We start from the raw sequence: 21,945 nt of genomic DNA, 5'->3' as shown, positions 1-21,945 counted from the left end.
TAGTCTCCCATTATTATAACTTCAACTTCCTTGTGTTCAAAAGGCACTGAAGTATTTCACAGGTTCACAAATACTCTTATCTTTAGGTGCAAACCATCCAGACATCTGCATCTCCTCTCCAGTTTTGTTGATCAATTTACATAAAATCCAGTGAGCCATGCTATTGAACATTATGGCAATTTTAATCTGGGGATGCATTTATTATTGGTAAAGGTGTCAGGATACAGTTCTCAATTGATTCTTATTACAATTCTTAAGAACCGAATGTCATTGTAAGTAAATCTTACAATAAACTTTAACAGAGAAAGGAAAACTCAAATTCTGACTGGCTAATTCTAGAATTTAGTAGATTTTGAGAGGCAGACACCAAAATCCAGTTCATCCAATTAAAGGAAAACATGAAAAGGAGAGTGGATTGGAAGTAAGGAATCTCTTATACTTTCTCAGGAAATTGATCTCCACCTTCTTTCCCTTCTAGTTGCTTTCCAATTTCCAACTACCCCTCCTCCCCCAAAAAAGTAAATGGAGGAAGACAGAGATTAATCATGTTCGTTTTTTCTTAAGATTATTCTTGCTAACAGTTTAATAAACAGTTAAGTTGCCAAATGTTCTTTTACTTGAGTGCTCAAAATGTACCATATGTGCTAAGCCAATCATAAAACTTCCTTGGGAGAAAAAACACAATTCTGTATGCAGTGCAAATAGCATTATAAACAAAGAACCTTATAACATCAAAGCAACTAGATTATCCTAAGCTCAGGTAGCTTTTCCATTCTCCCTTAGTCCCTAAATACATATTTGAAAAATGATACTTATAAAAAAAATTAAATATTAAACATCAGGATTTGCCTCTTATATCTGGTGGCAGTCTACAGGAGGGAAGGACACATTTTAAAATAAAATTTCATTGTATAACTAAAGTAGTGAATGTGATAAATTGTTCTAAACATGTCCAGAAAGACAGAATGAAGGGTTTTGAAAAGTTTCTGTATTCTAAAATGAGAACATGACATTATATGTTGCTATATGTTTGCTATATGATGAGTTTAACAGTTGAATTAATTTTATATAAGTATTTGTACATGTAATATATCTTTTCTTGTTAATTAGTTGGGAGGTCATTACTTTTAACTTTTTAAATGACTATAACATATTTAGGATTTGCTTTTCACTGTTTAATCACTAATGTTTTTTGTTTTTCATTTTAACAAATAATGTAAAACAAAAAAACACAAAGGGCAAAGCTTATAATTGAAGTTAAAATGATTTAATAGAAAAAATGACTAAGTCAATAGTTGATATTATGTAAATGTTTTAGAACGTATCTTCCTTAAGTTGGTATATAAGTGATATAGCAAATGTTATTCCTTCCTGTTTTACAAGATGCCACACTAAACTGTATTTCAAAGCAACAACTTTTCAAATCTATTCTTGGTAATGAAACATTGCTAAGTTTTATTATGGAAGAAATATAATACGCAACACTTTTAAGCTAGGGTTCTACATGTAATTAAAGTGTGATGGTCTAGTAACTTCTGGTTTATACTGTGTGCTGCTCTTATGTTTCCATCCTTTTGGAAAGAGTGAAACTGATAATGAAAATTCTCTAGTTACCACGAATTGCAAAAACTAATGATAAGTGTCACATCTATTGCACATAGAACAACTAATCTATTAATATTAATTTTCTTTTGAGGAGTTGGTCACACTAAATCTTTCAAATGATTGACAGTGGACACCTAAAATAGTCGTTCATTCACTTTACATTATGTGAATATCTTTTGCCAACACCTAGGGAAAGGATGCGATTTTGTGCATGATGCTGTCAGTGAACAGGTAATTTGATGTGTCAGCCATTCACACAGATGCCTATTCATAAGCATCGTGCCTATAACTGAATTGGGACTTCAAAAAAATATTCTTCTAAACCCACAGTTCTTTTTTGTATGATTGTGTTGGGTAAGCCTATTGGCCATATTTTGTAGCTACTGGGCTGACTTTGCAATAACAACTCTTAGGCCCACACATGTAGATAATAACTACTGATCTAGTTTTTAGCTTGATTTCTCAGTTAATTTCTGCCTTTTAAGTACAAAAGGGCTATGTCTGGTTCACCAAACACCGTTATCTCCTGTTCCCTAAGGTTTGAGAAAAATTAAGATTTAGAAATTGCAACTTGAAAGAAAAAAACTGACAAATGTGAATTGTACCATCTTTGGAATTCTTTACTGATATTATTATTATTATTATTGGGAATCAATTAGTGAATGATTAGTCAATTAGAGATGAAGCAGTAGTTGTAATAAAGGCAGCAATGTGAAGAAAGGGCCAGGCTCTGAGCTCATTTCCCAGTAGCTACTTTCTACTGAAGATTAAGAAAATAGGAAGAAATCTTTCCTGATATCAGAATAACAAAATAATAGAATAACAGAGTTGGAAGGGACCTTGGAGGACTTCTAGTCCAATCCCCTGTAACATTTCAGACAAATGGTTGTCCCATCTCTTCTTTAAAAACCCACAACTTCTGGAGGCAAGTTGTTCCACTGATTAATTGTTCAAACTGTCAGGAAATTTCTCCTTAGTTCTAGGTTGCTTTTCTCTTTGGTTAGTTTCCATCCATTGCTTCTTGTCCTGCCTTCAGGTGCTTTGGAGAATGCCTTGATCTCTTTTTTATGGAAGCCCCTTCACCCCTAGTCCTTCTTTTCATTAAACCAGACATACCCAATTCCTGCAACTGTTCTTCGTATGTTTTAGCCTCCAGTCCCCTAATCATCTTTATTGTTCTTTGCACTCTTACTAGAATCTCAACATATTTTTTATATCACAGCTACCAAAACTGGATGCAATATTCCAGGTGTGTTCTTACCAAACTGGTATTAATACTAAACATGATCTTGATTCTATCCCTCTGTTAATGCAGCCTAGGACCGTGTTGGCTTTTTCGGTAGCTGCAACATACTGCTGGCTCATATTTAAGAGGTTGTCAACTAGGACTCTCAAGATCCCTCTTGCAGTTACTACTTTCCACCTTAATAGTGCTGAAGGAAACCTTTAGAGCTGCCACATTTCCAAAAGATACTGGAAGTTGGCATATTTATTAGGCAAATACAGGTAATCCTCGACTTAAAACCACAATTGAGCCAAAAATTTCTGTTCCTTAAGTGAGACAGTTAAGTTAATTTTGCCCCATTTTACAATTTTTCTTGCCATGGTTAAGTGAATCACTGCAGTTGTTAAGATAGTGACATGGTTGTTAAGTGAATCTGGCTCCATTGACTTTGCTTGTCAGAAAATTGCAAAAGGTGGACTTTCAGTTTGCATCATGGCATTGCAGCCGAAGGAAAGCGGGGCTCTGCTTCCCACAGCTGATTTCGCCCTGCCAGGGGGCTCTAAATGGGCCTAAAGTCGCCCTGCAGGAGCGATGGAGGGGACCCTCGTAGATCACAGAAAGACAACGATCAATCTGTTTGATCCAAGGAAAGCCCTCCAAACCGGCAGGGGAAAGGCTAGCTGCACTCCTATGGCTAGCCCAAGCCATTGACAATCGAATAAAGAAAACACCAGAATTATCAGCATTTTAAACAACATGCGTGGTACTACTTTGATATTTGACTCCTGGATAAGACAAACTCCCATAAAGCAAGAAATCCCCAAGCGAGGAAGGAGACTTTTGCTCTCCCTTTCCAGACAAAAAAAAAGCGGGTGAATCCTTTATGGGAAAAAAACAAAGAAGAATATAATACCAAAGTGGAAGTTATACAAGACAGAGCATTGACAAATCACAGAACTGAGAAATTTGTTAAGGGTTTTCTCTTTGGAAAGAATATTGGGGTGAAATTCAAGAAACTTTAAAGCGAAAATAATTGTTTATTTTTAAATGTTGGGAAATGGACATCTGAGGACATCTAGTGGTGACATAGAGGTACAGTATTAAACTTATTGCAGCTAGAGCAGAGGTTCCCAATCTTTTGGGCACCAGGGACCGGTTCCATGGAGAAAGGTTTTTCCACGGACTGGAGCGTGCGTGGTTTTGTGTGCTGCCTGCATCCCACGGATGGGGCTTTGCTTGTTTCTGCAGACCGGTTGCTGGCATGCTGCGGACCAGTACCGGTCCATGGACCAGGAGTTGGGGACCCCTTGGCTAGAGCATTTGGCACAATGCCTAGATACAGATAAACTCTCAGCTTCTTTGACCTTCAGCTAAGCTTTCAGTTCAACAGAGAAAAATATTTTGGACTACTCTCTACTTGCTGACTATTCTGGACTACAAATATTGACTGAATCTTAACTTTTGATTTTCTGCCTCTTGGTTATTCTTTTTTACTGGGGGGAGACTAAAGGATTGATTTTAAGATGGTTGGATATTGTGGATTACAAACATTGTTTGGATTGAAATCTTTGGATTCCTGGACAGAAGAATTGTGACAAAATACCTTTGGTTAATGATAGACCTATATTATGGAACTTATTGGATTACAAAGACTACACATAAAGACTATAAAAACTATATGAGATGATTTTAAACCTAAATTTAATTTTGTATATTACTGTATTGATTATAAGATTGGTCCTATCAAACAAGACTAACACTTGGGAAATATAAATAGAAAGAGGGAACAAAAAGGAGTGCTCCACATTTAGCCAAAAGTGGTAAAAGTGTCTGCCTCTGAAGTCTACAATATGGCACACCAGGACAGAGAACTAATAATTTCCATAAAGAAATACAACTTATATTGCAATCAATTCAAGAGACAATTGAGTTACATAGAGAAGATTCAAGAAGAAACCACGAAGAGACTAAAGAGAACATGAATAAGATAAATGAGCAAGTTCTTAAGTTAAAATCTAAACTAGGGAATCCCCAGAAAATGACTACAAAGAAAGAACAAGAACCCAGAAAATAGAGGGCAGATTAGAAAAAAATGATCCAAAGACAGAGGAAATAAAGAAAGGAAACTATAGACTGACACAGAGAAAGAAAAATACTGAAGACCCAGAGATAATATCGGACATGGAAAGAACACACCATCCCTCAAGACCTCAGAATATACTTGAAGATAAGGAAGAAGATTGTATAGAACAGACTATAGAGCCGTCAGAAGAAGCGTTAGAAACTGGAAAACAAGAAATGAAAAGAGAAGCTGAGGAAGGAAGGAAGTGGGTGCTTCTCAATGAATACGACTGGGCTGAACTCCACCTCAGAAATACCTTATTCAAATGGCTTTGCCTGTCACAAAGAGCACCCATAAAAATTGAGGAAAAATGCTTTGATGATTTAAATACACTGTTTTGGAAGCCTAACTGTCAAAGAAAGAAAGCTAGAGTTAGACTAAAGAAAATAGAGGACTTGATCGATTGGTTGGGGCCTCATATTACCAAACAGGTGTTTGAATAGGGCTAGAAACAGATAACTTTTAGATATTAAAAGACTATATGATATGATTTATACTTAGAATGATTTATTTTTCTATGAGATTGGAAATATGAAAATAACAAGATAGTTTTTAATAAGGGAAGCTTCTACTCACCTCAATGTAACTACTGTTGAGAAAATCATAATGTATAAAGTTATTTTGAACACTGAAGGGAAAACAAAATGGAAACGAGCTGGGAAAACAGAATATTGGTCTAATAAGGTGTCTGTAATTACAAATAAAATTGAGTTACAAATTGGATAGAAAAGATGCTATAATTTAGAAGCAATGTCAGTAGATACAATATTAGAAAAATATGATGAAGAATAAACATTTAATGTGGTATGTATGTTATATGTATTAATAGTAGAAAGAACTGTATCTGTTTAGTCTTTGAAAAGTGAAGAATCATCACTTGAAGAAGAGAAGATTAAGAAAATGTTAGAATGTGCAGAAACTAAGAGCAATATTGAAGAACAAAGAAAAGCTACAGAATAATTTTAATATATATTGTTAAGTAAAAAATGAACCCAGACAGCACATCGTTTATTAAGCACTTATGATTTATAAAAATTATAAAATCAATAAAATTTTATTTAAAAAAAAAGAAAGAAAATTGCAAAAGGTGATCACAAGACCCTGGGACATTCCAACCGTCATAATGAGTCAGTTGTTAAGCATCCGAATTCTGATTACGTGATCATGGGGATGCTCCAACAGATGTAAGTCTGAAATTCAGTCATAAGTCACTTTTTTCAGTGTTATTGTAATTTTGAATGGTCACTAAATGAACTGTTGTAAATTGAGGATTACCTTGTATCATAGTTCCTACAATGGCAATAGTTCTGCTATTCAAAGTTCAGAGTTACCGTATTTTCCGGCATATAAGACGACTTTCTAAACCCTGAAAATCTTCTCAAAAGTTGGGGGTCGTCTTATACGCCCAGTCGTCTTATACGCCGGAAAATACAGGTATTCAGGCAGGCTTCCAGAGTTCGGCTGGCAGGATGCAGGTAACCCCTCCCCCCATCCTGCCGCCTCCCACCGCTCCGCATCCCGCGCCTCCGTGTCTCAAGCCTCTGTGGCACAGAACTGCTGGCGTTATGCTTGGGCGGAAGACTTTCTTTTACAGATGGGGCGGGTGGGCCTGACATTCGCACGCAGGCAGGACCCCGCCCACCGAGCCACCGCTTCCCCATCGCCCTCCACGCCAGCCGGCTCCGTCTCCAGACCTCCCAGCTGACAGGCGCAGGTCCGGGGGTCGCCAGCTGACAGGCGCAGGAGTTCGGCGCTGCAGCAGCCTCCCCTTCGCCCTCCGCACTGGCCAAAGCATTGCCTGACGTCCCAGCCGCTTGCTTCTTCGGCTGGAGCAGTTGCAAGGGCTTGCAAGCTGCTTTGTTGCTTGCAACTGCTTGCAAGCCCTTGCAACTGCTCCAGCCGAAGAAGCAAGCGGCTGGGAGGCCACGGCGGTGCCTACCTCCTGCGTCCGTCAGCTGGCGATCCCCGGACCTGCGCCCGTCAGCTGGAACGTCAGGCAATGCTTTGGCCGGTGCGGAGGGCGAAGGGGAGGCCGCTGCAGCGCCAAACTGCGCCTGTCAGCTGGTGACCCCCAGACCTGCGCCCGTCAGCTGGGAGGTCTGGAGACGGAGCCGGCTGGCGTGGAGGGTGATGGGGAAGCAGTGGCTCGGCGGGCGGGGTCCTGCCTGCGCGCGAATGTCAGGCCCACCCGCCCCATCTGTAAAAGAAAAAGTCTTCCGCCCAAGCATAACCTTTAAGGATTTTAAGGATCTTTGAGAGGGAGAGAGAAATGGAGAGAAAGAGGGAAAGAGAAATAGAGAGAAAGAGGAGAGGGAGAAAGGGAGAGAGAAAGGGAGACAGGGAGAGAGAAAAAGAAAGGGAGACGGAGAGAAAGGGAGAGAGAAAGAGAGGGAGGGAGAAAGGGAGAGAGGGAAAGAGAAAGGGAGAGAGAAAGAAAGAGAGGGAGAGAGAGAAAGAAGGAGAGAGATTAAATTAGTAACATGGCTGTTCAGTGAATCTGATTTCCCCACTAACTTTGCTTGTCACAAGGTTGCAAAAGGTGATCACATGACCCTGGAACAATGTGACCATCATAAATAAGGATCGGTTGCCAAGCATCCAAATGTAAATTACATGACCCTGGGGATGCTGCAGTGGTCATAAGTGTGAAAAATGGTCATAAGTCACTTTTTCCAGTGCCGTTGTAACTTTGAACAGTCACCAAGCAAACTGTTGTAAGTTGAGGACTACCTGTACTTTATCACTTTTTTCCATTTTTTTTTTTTTTTTTTTTTTTGTCATCAAGCTTTTGACACCTTGCTGGGTGACTGCTGGTACTCGAATGTTGCCATATTCTAAAAGTGGTACAATCGGTGAAAAGGTTGAAAAGCCCTGGCTTAGAAAACAAACAGCATGGCAGCTCCCATGGGTTTATTGTCTTATCCTTCCTTTCAGCTTTAGAATGAATTAGGAAAAGTTTAATCCACTTGCACTGTTTTATGTTTACATGTTTGATGACAAACAGCCTTATGTTTATAAGTGACAGTTTTCCTGCTAAGTACCTGCATGTCATAAGCATTTGAATTAAAATTACCATATTGAAATCAAATCTGATGTTTTTTAATTTTTATTTGGTGTGCGTTGGAACAGGGATAGTCTTATACGGTGAGTATAGCCCAAACTCCATATTTTAACTGGAAAAGTTGGGGGTCGTCTTATACGCCCAGTCGTCTTATACGCCAGAATATACGGTATATACAGAAACATTTGCCACTTTTACCTAGTCAATGAACTTGGCCATTCTTTCCCTTCTAAATTCCTGTTTCTGGAGTAGAATTGGACGTAATGCCATTATGTCTTCACAAAGGATATTTGGAGATAGGCACAAAATCCTATATCCGCTAGCTAATTATATCCCAGCTGATGATCACGGGCATTTCTCTTGGCTGTTTGCTTGTACCTACAGTACATAAAAAGTAAAGGTGCTCTTTAGTCTTGATATTATTAAAAAGTTGCCATTTTTCTACTATTATTTTTTTACTTCCCATTCTAGCTAGCAACTCAGATTTTCCCAGGTGGTCCTATATCTAAATAAAAGGAAGGCAGCCCTCTTCAACTTCTGAGATCAGCCAAAGTCGGTGGAGTGTAAATAAGATTGGAGACTGACAAAAACAAATAAAACAAAACCCCTCAGATTTTGATGGGCTTAAATCACTTTAAATACAGTAAGATTTTCTTTGTTCAGTTCCTTGTTGGCTGCTTTTGAACTATAGTCCACTGATCCACTCTATATTGCTAAGGCAATTTTCTGCCTTCAGTTTAGCCTATAAACATTCAGGATAATATTCTTAGCCAAAGTCTTTTTTTTGTTAGAGCCTAAATGGCAGCAAGGCTTAAGTTCTTTTAAAGGAATGTTATAAAATGCCAAAACTGCATGAGAAAACTTTAGTTAATCACATATAGAATTGCTAGATTCAAGTTCTAAAGCATATCAGATTTGCAGAGCATGTAAATTATAAAATTATTCAGAGACAGCTCCCAGATAATTATTAAATCACTAAGTTTGGTTCTGCTCAGACACTCAGAGCAATGCTTTAATTACACAGGAACAATTAAGTAGCTTGTTTCCCGAAACAGTAATTTATTTTAAAATGTCCAGTGAGTTTCATATCTAAACAGGATTTCAATTGCCATTTCTTTTGGTGCTGCAATTACTTGGCTGTTTTTTTTTTACTCATTGTGTTGGATTCCTGAATTCTTTTAGTTTTTTTTTAACAAATGCTACTCTTCTTGCAACAAAACATTAAAAAGGAGGACAATTAGCATTGTTAGAAAAGCCTTGAAGATTGTATACTCTATTTAAAAATACTTATCCTTGATGACCTGAAAATCAAATTATCTGCCTTCTTCTTTTTACATATATGTGTAACACAGCAATCTGTAGAATGAATACTTTTTTGACAGTATATCCATCTATCCTCTTTGAAATGATAAAAAATTTGAAATGGCTTTAAAAAACCCTCTTGTTTTGCATACAAATTTGAGAAAAATAGCCATGAATTCCTATGAACACTAGGTGGCACAGTTTAATATGACAAATACAATAGTATGGTAGAAAATTAAAGACACAGAAAAAGATGCCATCTAGTCCTTTCAGTATGATAGTGGCATTTAAGAAGAAATGAACCAAATTTTTAGAATAAGGATGCTCTTCTAATATTATGAGTTACAATATGATAAATATATCTAGGAAACCTATAATTTTTATCTATTATTCACTTGAAGTATTTTCTAGAGAAACATGAAAAGTTTTTATCTTACATCCAAAACAGCATCTTAAAACTCTAATATTTTAGAAGAATCATTTTTAATAAAACCCTTACAGGAAATTAAATATTAGCAGCACCAACCAGGTGGATTGTATGTTGTAAATATGACTATCTTCATGTTGACATTTGGCAGCCATAACTAAGTTAAAACTGTTCTCCTTTGTGCAAAAAGAGACATTCATCCTTTTCCTGTATGGATGAAGGGATAAATTCTTCTATTCGTGCACATTTTATCCTTCCACATTTTTCTACACTTTGAGTCACATGGAAAAGGAGCACTTTATTTCAGAAGAAGATGAGAAATAAAGGACAGAGTTGCTCTTTATATGATTCCATGAGAAAGGAAATGAAGTGTTTTGTCAGGAAAGGGAGGAATTTTGGTGGAATGTATTTTAGGAGAAAAGAATGAGGTAATAAAATTAAAAGGAAAAAGACAAATTGGGATTTTACTTGCCAAGTTGGGATTTCTGTTTCCTTTGCTCCTGGATCTTTATGCTTGTCTACTATTAGTTTTAGCTTAGTTACAGTTTTCACAACTTCAAAAGGGGGTTTTCAATACTGAAGTAAAAATAATAACAAAACTTTTCTTCAAAATTAATTATAACATAATAAAACCAATGAGATTTGACTTATAAAATGTGGATTAAGTGAAGAAACCGTAAAAAAAATACTTGTAATGTGAATACTAGAAAACGATTTTATAGAAAATGTGATAAATTTAGTTTTGACTGTATTCTGCTTTAGATTGTTCTGTGAGACACAAGATAGCAGTTAGGTAATTGATAATGCTGTCAAAAAAGAAGAAAACAACATGGAGCAATGGAATCTCATCCATGTAAATTTGGCAATCCCATCCTAAAAAGTAATTCAGAATACAAAATATTACAGCAGGAATCTCATTTTTATAGTAGATAAAATACTGGAATTAAGCTAAGAAAACATGGGATTAGGTACTCATTACAAACGTGGGATTAGGTACTCATCATGGAGAACAGTGATATTGGTTTCATAATAACACCTCCATTTAAAACTAGTCTCTCCTAAAACAATAAAAAATGGAAATTGCTGGGGCAGTATAGGTCTAATGAAGCTTGCCCCTCAAAAGGTGATCTTGGACCACTTGCTAATTTTGTTTAGCCTTACAAGGCTAGAAGAGGGAAACTACTGTATGGGTTATCTTAAGTTCAACTTTGCAAAGTCTTGTTTAGTCTCTTGCTGAACAGAGTAGAGCAGACCATGTGTGCAGTGTCTGCCTCCGATGTCTTTGTATATATATCCTCTCAACCCTTTACTTTGCCACACTGAACAAGGAAGTTCAAAAGGTACTTTTCCATAAATGTACTTGAAAGCACTTAGAAACTTCCTATAGACATTGTTGCTGAACATGATGATTCGGGATTTTAAACTACTTTCTTTGTATATCCATTAACATTATACTCGTGCTTAACAATGGCGACTACGACTGCCGGAACTGCTATCCCTAAACAATGCCGTCACATGACATTGTGCTTTACAACTACATCACTTGGTGACAACAGTTCTGTCCCAATTTCCTTCATAAGCCAAGAAATACCTGTAGATAATTTTTCTTTTAAAAAAATCATAGTTCCTTTGTTGTAAATAACTGTTTTATTGCAGCAAGTGACAGGCAGGCACCCTCCTCTTCCTCTCTATTTGTTCTGTAGCTTGGATGACAGGTCTCAATCTGCATGGATTTCTATCCCATTTAGGCTTATAGCCCAGAGTTTCCCAACGTTTCCGGCTTTGCAGATTAGGGGGGTGGGGGGAGGGGATGGTTTGCACAAACGGCATGTGCAGCTTTTTTATATGCAGTTCATGCAAATGGAGCACTCACGCTGCGTACATAAGTGATACGGGCACTCGCTGGTGGGTTCCACGGCCTAATTGCAAACCTCTCTCACCCCATTAGTGGGCCATTGCCCACAGGTTGGGGACCCCTGCTATAGGCCTAGCATTAAAAAAAAGAAATGGTTTGTTCCAATTTCTCACTTTTTCTATGAACTTGACATTGTGTTCTGCTCCAGCGGAACACAAAACATTGACATCCTTGAACGTCTTATTCAATTGAAGCATAGTTCATAATAAAATGAACATTTTGAATGGGGTTATTTTGTGCTAAACACATTTCTCATTTTGATGTATGTACTTAGTAAAATATATTTGATTATTATTACTGCCAGCTTCATTGGCCTTTTAAAGTCACAGTTTGGGAGGAAAAATACTTTTTGGTGGTAAGGCTAAACTAACCGGATGACAATTCATTTTTCATGTTGAAAACATGACTTTTTTTCCCTACAAGATTCTAAATTACTCAATTTTTTTTGCAGCATCAAGCTGCATGTCATCCAGCTGTCTTCAGAACTATTGATGAAATTTTCAAGTAAGTTTGCATGTAATTTATGTGGGAGGAAGAACTATTTAAAATGATTCAATCATATGCAGTTGTTTGAATATGATAGATACATATGTGATAGAATGAATTATTACATGTCAAGATTTGTATATATGTGTGTATGTATAGGTATATGGATATGGGGATCTTTAATATATCTTAACCAGGAGTCATTACTTTCCACATGTTAGCCTCAGAACCTTTTTGATGAATTTTTGCAATGGTTCTTTTTCGCAAAACTGCTACAGATTCTTTTATAACACTGTTTTTGGGATTGACTTTACCTTATATTCTGCTATTACTTAAATAAAAAATACAATGTAAACAATTGAATTTAATTGCACCAGGGTGGTCTTGTTTCATTCAGAAACTAAGCAGGATCTGACCTGACAGGACTAAGAGTTGAAGACTAGACTGGATTATTTTAAACATAATGCCCCCCCCCAAAAAGGGAGTGACAGACAACTTCACAATATTTCAGAGAAAATTGCATTGGTGTCTCTCTGATCTTGTGGGAATCAAATTGTATGCAAAGGTGAATATATATTATGTATAATTAAAATAATGAGAATCTGAAACAAATGGCTAATTCTGTACCGCAAAGAAAAGTTGCTTTTAGTTATTTATCTCTCTATGGAAATTAGATAAGGTATACAGCTGAAGAGAGCTGATTTATTAGCAGGGACTTTCATAATCTCATTCCCTAGATTATTTTGATGGAATGCTCTTCCTTTGCAATTAATTTAAGTGGTTAAGGCACCTCTTATTGATCATTAGACTCTTTGACTCTTAAACTCTCAGCCTGAATGAATGGATTAGAAGCAGATCATCTTCTGAGCAAAGGTACACCATATAGAATGTTGATAGCAGCCATTTTGGGGAACTGGGGATTAGAAATGCAAACTCTTGTTCAGTAAATATGAAGATTTCTACTCTTCCCCCTCCCTCTGTTATATTCACTTAACGGTTACTTCCACTAGAACCAGTCCTTTTCCTTTCCCAAGCTTTCAAAGTTACAGAATTGGAAAGACTGGTAAATTAGTGAGGCTGGTAAAACAGTTTATCCAATACCTTCATCATTTCTATATGAAATTGCCGATGGGATTTGTGGAGTTGCACATCAAAAACATACTTATTGATTCATTAAATAATTATACTTCCAATTTCCAAAGCCAGCATATTAGGGATTGAGGAAAATGAAAGAATATTGTAACAGAATGCACAGGAATGTTTTCTATTGCCATTTTCACTATTTGTTTAATTTTACAAACATATTCTGGTGTGAGATTTTGTAACTAAGAAACTTTGTAACTAAGAAACTTCAATTATAGTAGATATAGTAGATCATATGGTTTGTAGTTGAAAAACAATGTTCCAACATCATCAGAAGGATTTGTTCTAACGGCAGTAATAGACAGGTGTTTAATATAGTCATATTCAAGGACAAGCAAAATGAAGTTGGGGATTTCTTCACTTCCCATGCGGTCTAAAAGCTAGATGAGTTAAGCCCAAAGCTTGAGGCATGGGAAGAATGTTCTTGTTTGGGGTTTTTTTTTTTGTTTTTTTTTGCCTCCCTCTCTCAATTAGCGACTGTGTGATTGGTATACTCATAATCTGACCTGTCGTAATTAAACTTTTCACTGCTCAGGAATGCCCTGCTGGAAACTGCTGGAGCTCAAGAAATAATGATTGTAATGCAGGTGTTTACACAGTGCTTTGTTCAAGCTTACCATGAGAATAATAAGCAGGTTAGTCAAGTTGCTTTCTCATTATTTTTTAAAAATGAAACGCTTCAAAATTTAGGGCAAAAGAATCATTTTGAAGTTTAGATCAGTGGACAAGTATATCAACCCAAATAATACCTGGTAACATCCATTTCAGAATTTTAAATTATATCAAATTTAAATTAGACACAAAGCCAATAAATATCTTTCAACCTACATGTTACTTAGCTAACATCAATATTCACTATATATTTCAGTGCAGATGTAATTGAGCATGTTGTGGAAACTTTAGATGCATCTTTATAACTTATAGAAAATCTTACTGGTCCATCATCTAGGGCAGGGGTGTCAAACTGCCGGCCCGTGTGCCGGACCCGTCACCAGGAAACCGCGCCCACCCCATTGCAGGCAATGGGAAAAAAGCTCCAATACACCGTGCGGCGTCACATGACGTTGCAAGTTTGACATGTCTGATCTAGGGTAAAACACAGCTATCTGTTTTAATATGAAGTAAGATGTTAATTTTTTTTTGCATTCAGAAGACCTTTTCTGTTCTACTCTTGTTTTACATAACGAACAACTAAAACACATCATTGGTTTATAGCTAACCTCATTTGGCATTTCCTTTGGTTTGTATTGCTCTCTATAATAACTTTACAAGTGCTCCTTTTTGCTTTAGTCAGTTAAAGTAGCTGTGAAAATCTAAGTTTGGGCCACACAAATACTTTAGTATTTCTCTGCTCAAAAATTTCCTTTAGTAAATGCTCCAGTGGTTTTTCCATGTTGTGAGGGAGATCAATTGATCAGTGGTTATTTACGTTGCAAATGATGCAGTAATTAATTCTAATTAGCATTGTAATTAAATCTCTTTTTGAGTTTCAAAGGTATGAATTAGGAGTAAAATTGCAGCTGTCTAAGTGAATATGTATAGGTGCCACACCCATTAAATTTGCTTATACGGCAGCAGCAAATTTTGCTGCCTTGGCATGAATGGGGTGGCTGGGTGGAGAACTTAAACTTAATTCCACACCCTTTAAATAGCCAGAAGCCAACTGTGTTAATCACTTTGTTATTTATGTGCTTTGTTGTTAAGCTGTTTTTAATATGTTAAATATTAATAATTTAATATGTTTTGGCATTTTATTTATGCAATTTTTTACTTTTACTGTTACAGTTTAGGGAAAAATCTGGGATTGGTATGGTATGCAGGCAGACAGGAATGCTTTCTGGCTTTTTATTTGTTTACGCTTTAGTCCTGAACAGACTGAGTTCTGTCCATCTCCATAGTATGGGTCAGTGATGGCAAAACTATGATGTGTATCAAAGATGACATGTCATGAACATTTTGGGTGACACATCCGTGCTCACAGACACCTGATAACAGCTACTCTCAAAAGCATGCCTGATCTCATGTCATTTTTGGAGACTACAGAGTCTCAAAAATCGTAAGAAAATGGGGTCTGCTTTTGCATGCTTTTCTGAGGCTATGGAGGCCATGGAAGAGCATTCTCTTAGCCGCTTTAAGAATGAAGGCCTCAGAGAACCTCAAGTAGGGGCTATCAACAGAAAGAGAACACCGCCTAAAGGTAAGCAGCGCACAAAAGATCCTGGGGAACGCTAGGCCACAGAGACAATTGCACCTTTCCCCAAGGCTTGCGTGCCTTGGGGAATGGTGCAAAACAGCCTTTCTGAGTGGCAGTAGTGGTGCCTAGGATTGAAGTCAAGGCCTGGGCTCCATTTCAAGCCCAGCCTTGGTGCTGCCGCCAAGTGCTGTTGTTCAGAGTGGCCTAGATTGGCGGGGAGGGAATAGAGAATTGTTTCTCTTTTGTTCAGAGATGTTTGTCTATGACACACCAGTTAGGCATCTTCTGAATTTTTGACATGCCAAACCCAAAAGGTTCGCCATCATTGATATAATACTGCACAAATATTTGACATTCCTAAACTATGAATAAACTATTAGCATGTGCCTTAACAGCATAACATAAGCTTCCTAATACATTTAGAGCAGTGTTTCTCAACCTTGACAATTTTAAGGCATGTGGACTTCAACTCCCAGAATTCCACAGCCAGCAATGCTGGCTGTGGAATTCTGGGAGTTGAAGTCCACATGCCTTAAAATTGTCAAGGTTGAGAAACACTGATTTAGAGCAAGAGATCATCTATGCAATCATGGGTATCCATGAGGAGAGACTTGTGGGAAAGTGACAATACACAGGTCACAGTTATGCATATGATGTAATTATATCATTTGCATCATGACATGACTGGTCCAATCACTTAATAATGCAAATTTGTGTGATATCTGGATGATGCACAGATTTCATCATGGCTTTTACCAGCTCCTTAATGTGTATTATCTTATATTTTAATATTTACTAAGCATATTTGCTTGCAGGATTATCATTTGGTACAATCAAGACAGAATGAATGAAAATATTTTTTTTTGCTGATATAGGCTAAGATGTCTGTGTCTATAACCCCCCCCCCCCCAGTGTTGATATGTTTCCTCCCATCAGGTATTGAAAAATTTGTCCTTTCTGATAATCATTGATAAAGGATGAAGCTTTCTTAATCTTCTTAAAAGCCATTTATGAAATGAATTCTTTAAGTAATATAATCATGTGTTGAAGAAATTATTTTTTGCTGCCTTACAAGCATCTTCAGTGAAGTAGTAATTCCTTCACAACTTTCATTTAACAAAAAAACTTTTACAATTTCTTATCTTGATTTACATATGTTACAGAATAAGGAAATATAATTTATTCATCCAGTCATGTACTTCTCTGTATTTCCAGACAATGAGTCATACGTATCATGGTGTTTTCATTTACCCTAATTCAGGAAATATTTGAAGTGAGATTTCTAAACAATTATTGCTGTTTCTCCCCCCCCCCCCGCTCGTTGCAGAATTATTTTTTATTAATCAGGTAGTTCACATGGATTCCAATGGTTGTATTGAAAATTGTGAGTTTTGATATCTTTTGTTTCTCATGAAATGGATACTGATGCATTAAAGTAGCTTTCCCCAACCATGGTGAGTTTCAGTTACTGATTGTAGACTTTATAACCCAAATCATGCAGAAAGATTACTTGAAAGAAGCTGCATAGTAAAATAGGCTTTTTTATCCCATGCCACTACATATCTGTAGAAAGCCTTTTTTTTGTCACAGAATGGCCAATTATACAGTCTCTTCTAAAGAACCTATTTCTGTGCATGTGTTTTAAGTACAGAAAGTAGTTTTTAGCTTTAGATGCATATTTTCTCTTATGGCAGATTTTAAAGATTCTCATAAATTAGTTTAGGTCCTTGATAACTAGAATTAAAAATAATAATTTCATTTCAGCATAAATTTCCACTGAAGGCCTATTTTCCTCATAATCCACACTCACTTGTGATAGCTTTCCTTAAAGCTCCTTCAGGTAAGCTCATTTACATTTTTTTCATGTTACTCATTAATACTGAGTTAATATGAGTTCAGTAAGCATCAAGTATGCTTAATACTGGTGTTCACATTTCTCTTTAGATTTGCCTGGTAATAGTCTATATCAGCATTTAGACCACCTTGCTGGAATGCTCAAAACAACAGTAGAAGTCAAGGGCTCTGAGTAAGTAGCAGTGGACTTGCTTTCCTTTCTGCTTTTTTAAAGATTGTCTTAGCTTGTGAGCGATCCTTTTTTGTAATTTGCTACCATGTATGGGAAACAAACTTATTTTCAATGCATTATTTTCGTTAGTGTAAAATTAGCACTATTGCATATTACTATTCCTATTGATCTTCTTCAAATAAAAAACTTTGCTAGTCTTAATAGTTTCAGTTTAGAGCCTTCTGAGAACTTAAGTCATATTCCAATAACAGTGGTACCTTGGTACTCAACTGCTTTGAAACTCATCGAATTTGGTACTCAGCCCATGTCCTGGTACTTGTTTGGTACACAACACACAAGCTAGAATTGTCAGTGTCGGCTGCCTTGTGACTCACTACATTATTCCTTATGGGAAAAATGTGTAGTACTCATGGAACCAATTAATGATGTGTACCAAGGTACCACTGTAAATAGAAAGGTAAGGTTGATAAACATGTTGGTGTTATTCCAGGTCTTTGGATGAAGCCTTCAACAACTGGCTTTTGTTGATTCACTTTGGAGAATGGGCTGATCTTGCAGCAAAGCAGTTGCTGTTGTCACAAGCAGAGTCCTCTAACTTGTTGTGGCTTTTGGTATTTTACTATACTCCAAACAACGTGAATCAGCAGAGAACTCAAATAATGGTAAGAAGTTCTAGCTATGGTAATAAATGATGTTTTGAAAAACAAAGATTTTTTTCGCGACAATGCTTGCAAAACAGCTCAGAAATCATTGCTAAAGCATTCTTCATTAGCTTTATTCTATAGGCTGGAACAGTCTTCAGGAATAAAAAATAAGAGTGGCTTAAAGGATTGGATGAATGACAATGAGATGGCCTAAAAAAGTATCCATAGTCCCTTGGTATGTGTTAAGATCCATGAAGATTTGTATTCAGCCAACTATATTCTCTGACAGTTCTTCTAAATTATTTAGTGAGAAGGTTTTATAGCTTTTGAGAGTCTCATTGTGTGATTTTTGAGTATTAGTAATAAGAGGGTAGTTCTATAATGATTACTAATGGAGAAAGTAGGTTAACCTTATATATCTCATGTTCCTTTCAAATTTAGTATTAATCTTATGATAAAGGAACTACTGGCTCTTTCTGTATTCTTATTTGACTTATTGCCAAATACTTTTTAATATAAAGATGTAGGGGTGTTATTATTTTAGTGATATTATTGCATTTTATCCTACCCCTTAAGAATGGCTTACTTTAAAACAAGTGAAATGTCATTTAGTTTCAGATAGTCTTGGGTTACAAGGGCAAATGGGACCAGAATTGTTGTTACTAAACAATGCATTTGTAAAGTGCCACATAAGATGACCACATCACTTGGTAATGGCAATCCCAATTATTATCATAACCCCAAGACAATACAGGTTATTTAAGTGAGGATCTCATGTGACCATGACATGGGAAGAAAGAGGAGTCCCAGAGAAGCATGTCAGCAGGTATGGGGGGGTGGGGTGGGGAAGGTGGATGTTAGGGAGTACAGATGGGTAAGTATTGCCACCTCACTGAGAAGAAAAGGGAAAGGCAAACATTCTCTGCATGCCACTCCTGGGTGGGACAGTCCTCCCACTGAGTAGCAATGTGGGGATGTTTCTGTGGTGCTTCCCCTGCACGTGGCTGAATGCCTGGTGGTCAAAGGCTTCTTGCCTGGCGAGTTATCTGGAGGAGAAGGTGGGGATACAAGGCATAGAGGCCATAGTCCTTGAGGGCAGCCAGAGTTGGCAAGCCCAGCAGAGGGGAGGAAGCAAAGAAGATGACAAAGATGGGAGGGGGCATTGTAAATGCAAGTTGGCCAGTATTTTGATTACATGATCACAGGGGTGCTGCAATGGTCAGAAGTTTGAGGACCAGTTGTAAATCCATGTTTTTCAGCACTATCGTAATGTTGATCAGTCATTGAACAAATAGATATAACTCAAGGACTACTTATCCTGCATCCTACTATACAACTGAAACACTGGTCTAAAGCAGAGTATTTGTCTTTGCTTTCTCTCTCTCTCTCCTAAATTCTTATTAAAACATTCTTATTAGTTTTGTCTCTTTCACAGTTCTCAAGAGAGCTGAGAATTGGGTGGTCCATTGGCTCAAGGCCAGAGAACAGTTAAGTCAGTCAAGTTGCTATGAGCAATTTTCAGGTGATCTATGTAGTGATGAACAATTGAACATTTCAGTTGCTTCTCTCAAGGATAGCTTACACAACACTTATTAATATTTATGCTTTGATTGCGCTTCTATGCCATCTATGCTTAATATACATTAGAATATGCATAGAAAGGTCTCCTTGAATGGGAGCAGCTTTACTGAAATATAGTATCAAATATATAATTGCAAAAGAGGTATTACTAGTAACAGAATCTAAGGTGGTCTTTGGCTGGTGGAAAATAGCACAACAGATGGCACCACAAAATATTTGTGATTTCTATAAATGCTAATTGTCATTTCCTTTACTTCCCAAGTCCTCTTTCATTAAATTGTTATCAAGCTTCTGTTTGCACCTTTAATTTCTGTAGCTACTCATATCCTAATTTAACATTCTACAGTAAATAGTTTCCATCCCACACTTCTTTTTCTATAGTTGCAACACAGATGCAACAACACAAAGAAATTAAGGATAATTTCTTTATCCTTAAAAAAAGTCTGCAGCAATTTCCACAAAGAAAAGGAAATATTTAATCCTTGACAACAGAATGAAACTGCCACCATGAAACATGAAAAGCTTTATAGAAAATTAAATTTAGAAATGAATTTCTGTGTAAATTACTGGATGTGGAAATTATATTGAGCTAAAAGTTAGATTTGTAAATACTTACATTATCTGAGTACTTTGTATCAAGAATTTCAGATAATTGGCTTTTACAGCAAGGCTACTTTTTGTTAGTGTAAGGACACAACAATTCTATTTAAATGTCACATGAAAGTAAATTTCAGAAAATTTACCTTTGAAAGAAGCGAGATAAATTGCCACTGTTTCTTATGATCTGCCTGCTTGCTTTTGGTTGTTTCATGGTGTTTTCTACATAACATTTTATAGATAAAATAAATAATATATATTCCACCTTCAATACCATTGTTAATTTTTATCCTGTCAATTAATGTTGGTCTTTCTTGTCCCATTTGGAGAATGTGGGCCAGGATAATCAGGGAACTAAAATTTATGTATGTATTTAAGCCTTTCTCTTCTAGGTTTCTATAAACAGTGGTGTTATGAATAATTGGTGTGATAATTGAGTTAACCATGATTATTTCTGAGCAACATGGTTGCATTCTATCCTGTTTAGTGGATTGGGATAAGATAGATATTCAACAAGGCTGATCCATGGCTTTGGTCTTGCTGCCCAGGTCTAAATGTATTTTGCCCACTAATGCAAAGTCCAAGAGTGAATCTAGCCATGAATCTAGTTCAGTGTTTCTCAACCTTGGCCATTTTAAGATATGTGGACTTCAACTCCCAGAATTCCCTAGCCAGCCATGCCGGCTGGGGAATTTTGGGAGTTGAAGTCCACACATCTTAAAATGGCCAAGGTTGACAAACACTGATCTAGAACTTTTACATCCTTCAAAAGTTCAAGAAACCAGTGCTGGCTACTTCCTTGTTCTGGCTTCTCTTAAATAACCTTATTTCTTCAGAAAAGTAAGTTACAAAAATTCAGAGGGCTACAGTGTAGATTTCAGCCACTATAATCTCTAGGTTGCTTAGCTGGCTTGCATGCTTAAGGCAGAACTAGAACACATAGACTCCTGGTTTTTAGCCTGGTGCCGTAACCACTATACCAGGGGTAGGCAACCTCGGCTCTTTTATGACTCATGGACTTCAACTCCCAGAATTCCTGAGTCAGCATAGCTGACTCAGGAATTCTGGGAGTTGAACTCCATGAGTCATAAAAGAGCCGAGGTTGCCTACCCCTGCACTATACCAAGCTGGTTCTCATAAGTCAGTTAAGGGCTGATACCAGCTGCCTTTTGGACTTTGGTTTTGCCTGTTTTGATTGTTGTTTTTATTTTACAAATGTTATTATTGTATTTTTATGTTATAGTTACCAAGAATCTATATTAGATGGTGGCAAGGATAACTATGTTATATATGTAAATATTTGACTTCGGGCACATTTCATGCAATACTGTGCAGCGATTGACAATAGAAAAGGAGTGCATTGTGTGTTTAAAAATAACTTTGAGATAAAGATATTTAAACAGGATATATATATAGTTTATATATATCAAAAATTTCTTTAAAAATGTGATCCCTGGGTAATTCCATATTAAAACAGTGAAAAACACACGAGCACCAGGGAATGTGGTAAAAAATTTTGGTTTAATGTTAAAATTACTAAAACTACTAATAAAACCAATTAAAACGCCTAGCTTTCGTCAGCTATCTGCTGACGTCCTCAGGGCTCAAAATGTCAGT

At 36.8% G+C, this 21,945-nt stretch overlaps 1 protein-coding gene across 1 annotated transcript in view; it reads left to right on the top strand.

The window, feature by feature from the left end:
* Positions 1–21,945, top strand: part of FANCC (FA complementation group C) — a 29,472-nt gene that overhangs the window by 3,701 nt on the left and 3,826 nt on the right. Inside the window, exons 3-7 of the mRNA XM_015820753.1 lie at positions 12,109–12,161; positions 13,822–13,921; positions 17,245–17,320; positions 17,425–17,506; positions 17,997–18,168. Of these exons, the coding sequence (XP_015676239.1) occupies positions 12,109–12,161; positions 13,822–13,921; positions 17,245–17,320; positions 17,425–17,506; positions 17,997–18,168 (483 nt within the window). The remainder of the gene's footprint in view (positions 1–12,108; positions 12,162–13,821; positions 13,922–17,244; positions 17,321–17,424; positions 17,507–17,996; positions 18,169–21,945) is intronic.

This window comes from Protobothrops mucrosquamatus, unplaced genomic scaffold, assembly GCF_001527695.2.
Source record: "Protobothrops mucrosquamatus isolate PMUCROS unplaced genomic scaffold, P.Mucros_1.0 scaffold1175, whole genome shotgun sequence".
NCBI classification, from domain to species: domain Eukaryota; kingdom Metazoa; phylum Chordata; class Lepidosauria; order Squamata; family Viperidae; genus Protobothrops; species Protobothrops mucrosquamatus.
This window is presented reverse-complemented; position numbering and strand designations above follow the sequence as displayed.